Source organism: Lathamus discolor, chromosome 2, assembly GCF_037157495.1.
Source record: "Lathamus discolor isolate bLatDis1 chromosome 2, bLatDis1.hap1, whole genome shotgun sequence".
Lineage (NCBI taxonomy): Eukaryota > Metazoa > Chordata > Aves > Psittaciformes > Psittacidae > Lathamus > Lathamus discolor.
Window position 1 is genome coordinate 51,890,879 of NC_088885.1, and position 2,474 is coordinate 51,893,352.

Genomic DNA, 2,474 nt, shown 5'->3' on the forward strand with positions numbered 1-2,474 from the left:
CTGGCCAGAGAAACTCTACATGCTGTTTGCAGTTAAAATAGCAGCTCACTTAGAGGGGGGGATGGAGAGTCTGTGTAGGAACCAGGACTGTTGCTGGGATGTATGACCCATGGGGATGCATCTATAGCATCACCTCAGTATCTGTGGCTTTGATCTTCCTCAAGAATTTGATAGGATTCATTGAGAGTTGAAATGATCTTCCTGGGACAGCAGGAAAGCTTTTTCTGCTCAGTGCTGCCTAAAGAATAGGTTCCTGAAGGCATTGTTGTAGTTTTTGTTGAAAGCAGTATAGATGAGTGGATTAAAAAAGGAATTTGAATAGCCTAGCCATAGAAAAATACTCTTCCAAATGGGTGGGATGTCACAAGAGCAGAGGGGGTTGATGAGCTCCGTGATGAAGAAGGGGATCCAGCAGAGCACAAAGACCCCAATAAGGATGCCCACCATGAGGGCAGCTTTCTTTTCCTTCTGCTCTCTCCACGTGTCTCCATCCGTCTGGAACGTCACGGTGGCATGACGGACAGTGAAGACCATCTGCGGCTGCTGGGTAGCTTCTTTTACCTGCCAAACACAAACACAAGTTACACCATATGTGCTCCAGTCAGCTGATCCCCCACAGCAGGTACACAACCAAGCGGCGCAGGTGATGGCCAGAGCTCGCTGGGAAACACAGGCCATCTACGTCATGCTCTAATTGAGGGGAAAGTGGCTTGTATGACCCTCTTCTGGGTAATGGAGGCTATTTTTAGGTGAGGCTAGAAGCTGAAGAGCCTAGTGATGTATGGGCACATAGAATTGCTTACATGGCATTGCAATAAGATTATTTCCCCATTTACAATCTGATCGGTAGAACAGGCACACACCCACACGCCATGCACAAGTCTCCTTGCTTTCTCTGAACCCATTAAGAGTCCTTGGGAGGAAAGGCAAGAAAATGAGCACACATTTCCTCCTTCTCCCCAAGAAGTCTTTGCAGTGCGCAGTCACCGTGCTTGGGATGAACTGACACGATGCAGCCACGATTAGGAAGGATGTACAAGGACATTCTGCACATGTGTCTTCTGCACGGGTAAATTCAGAGCCTCCCCACAGCCACAGCTGCTTGCCAGGGGATCATCCCCCGTGGAGACAGGATCCCAGGACACCCCCACACAGTTCCCCATGGGAGGAAGGCTGACCCCTCACTCCCGCTCCTGAGCACTGATTCAGCATTCCACACGGGGACGGCTGTGAGTCACTGCACACCCACGTGGAGCTCAGGCTCGCAATATGGCCCAAAGTTGCTTTAGCTACACCTTGCTGGGGACTTGGAAGGAGTCAGAAAACTGGGCTTGCAAGCTTTGCAGTCAACTTTCCCTTGAAAGCCTCCAGGATTCACAGGGCTTTGGTGGGATGCTGTTCACTTGCACACTTTAGCACCAAGTTTCCCCCTCCACTGCAAGGGCTTGTCTGATACCAGTACTTGACTAGAGCAAAAAGCAATCAAGCTGACTTACCTCCAGGCCTTCTCGTGTAATGGGGGTGATGGAGTTGTTCTTCCGAGACCCAATTCGAAACTTGGCGGCCTTGTAGATCTTCCAGTACACAAAAAGCACTACACAGAGGGGCAGGTAGAAGGCGCCAAAGGTGGAGAAGATGGTGTAGGAAGGCTCCTGGCTGACCTGGCACTCCTCATTGTTCTCCGAGTAAGTCTCTCCCCAGCCAAAGAGCAGTGGGGCCAAGGAGATGAAGGCAGAAAGTGCCCAGGTGAGGGCAATCATGATATTGGAGATGCGGCGCCGGGTGCGGAGTGTGTACTCCAGATGGCGGGTGATGGACCAGTAGCGGTCAAGGGCGATGGCCGTGACATTCCAGATGCTGGCGGTGCAGCACAGCACGTCGAAGGAAATCCACACCTGGCAGAGCAACCGGCCCAGCCGCCACCGCCGCCCCGACAACTCATGCACCAAGCTGAGGGGCATGACCAAGGCTGCCACCATCACGTCGGAGATGGCCATGGAGGCCACCAGGTTGTGGGGCACCCGGTGGAAAGTGCGCACCCGGAGAATGGTGGCCAGGACCAGCCCGTTCCAGAGGAACGTGGCCACCACCAGCATGGCCAACAGGGTGAGGACCAACACGCTGAAGACAGAGAGATGCGCCCGGTCCCCGGCCGGACCGGCGGAGTTCCCGCTCCGGTTGCCGGTGTCCGGCGTCGTATCGGCAAAGCAGCTGAGGTTGAGAGGGCGCTCCATGCTGGGGCTCCGGGGCGCGCAAGGGAAGGGAAGGGAAAGGGGAGGGTCACCCTACCGCGGGCGCGGAGGGTCCCCGTGCGCCCCGAGCGGCGCCGGGCGCGGCGGCTGGTGGCTGCCCGCCGCCGGGGTCTTCATCCCTGGGAGGGAGCGCCCTGCGTCAGCCGCCGGCTGACAGCACCCCCGGCCCGCCCCGGCGCGCCGGCCCCGGCGGCGGGAGGCGGTGGCTCCGCGGGCGCGGCT

At 56.5% G+C, this 2,474-nt stretch overlaps 1 protein-coding gene across 1 annotated transcript; it reads right to left on the reverse strand.

Annotated features, from left to right (window-relative positions):
• Positions 1 to 228: 228 nt before the first annotated feature.
• Positions 229 to 2,234, reverse strand: HTR5A (5-hydroxytryptamine receptor 5A). The gene is made up of 2 exons (XM_065669260.1): positions 1,497 to 2,234; positions 229 to 561 (listed from the first exon to the last, which is right to left on the reverse strand). Exons 1-2 carry the CDS (start codon positions 2,232 to 2,234, stop codon positions 229 to 231), a joined length of 1,071 nt encoding a protein of 356 aa, XP_065525332.1.
• Between the last annotated feature and the right edge of the window lie 240 nt (positions 2,235 to 2,474).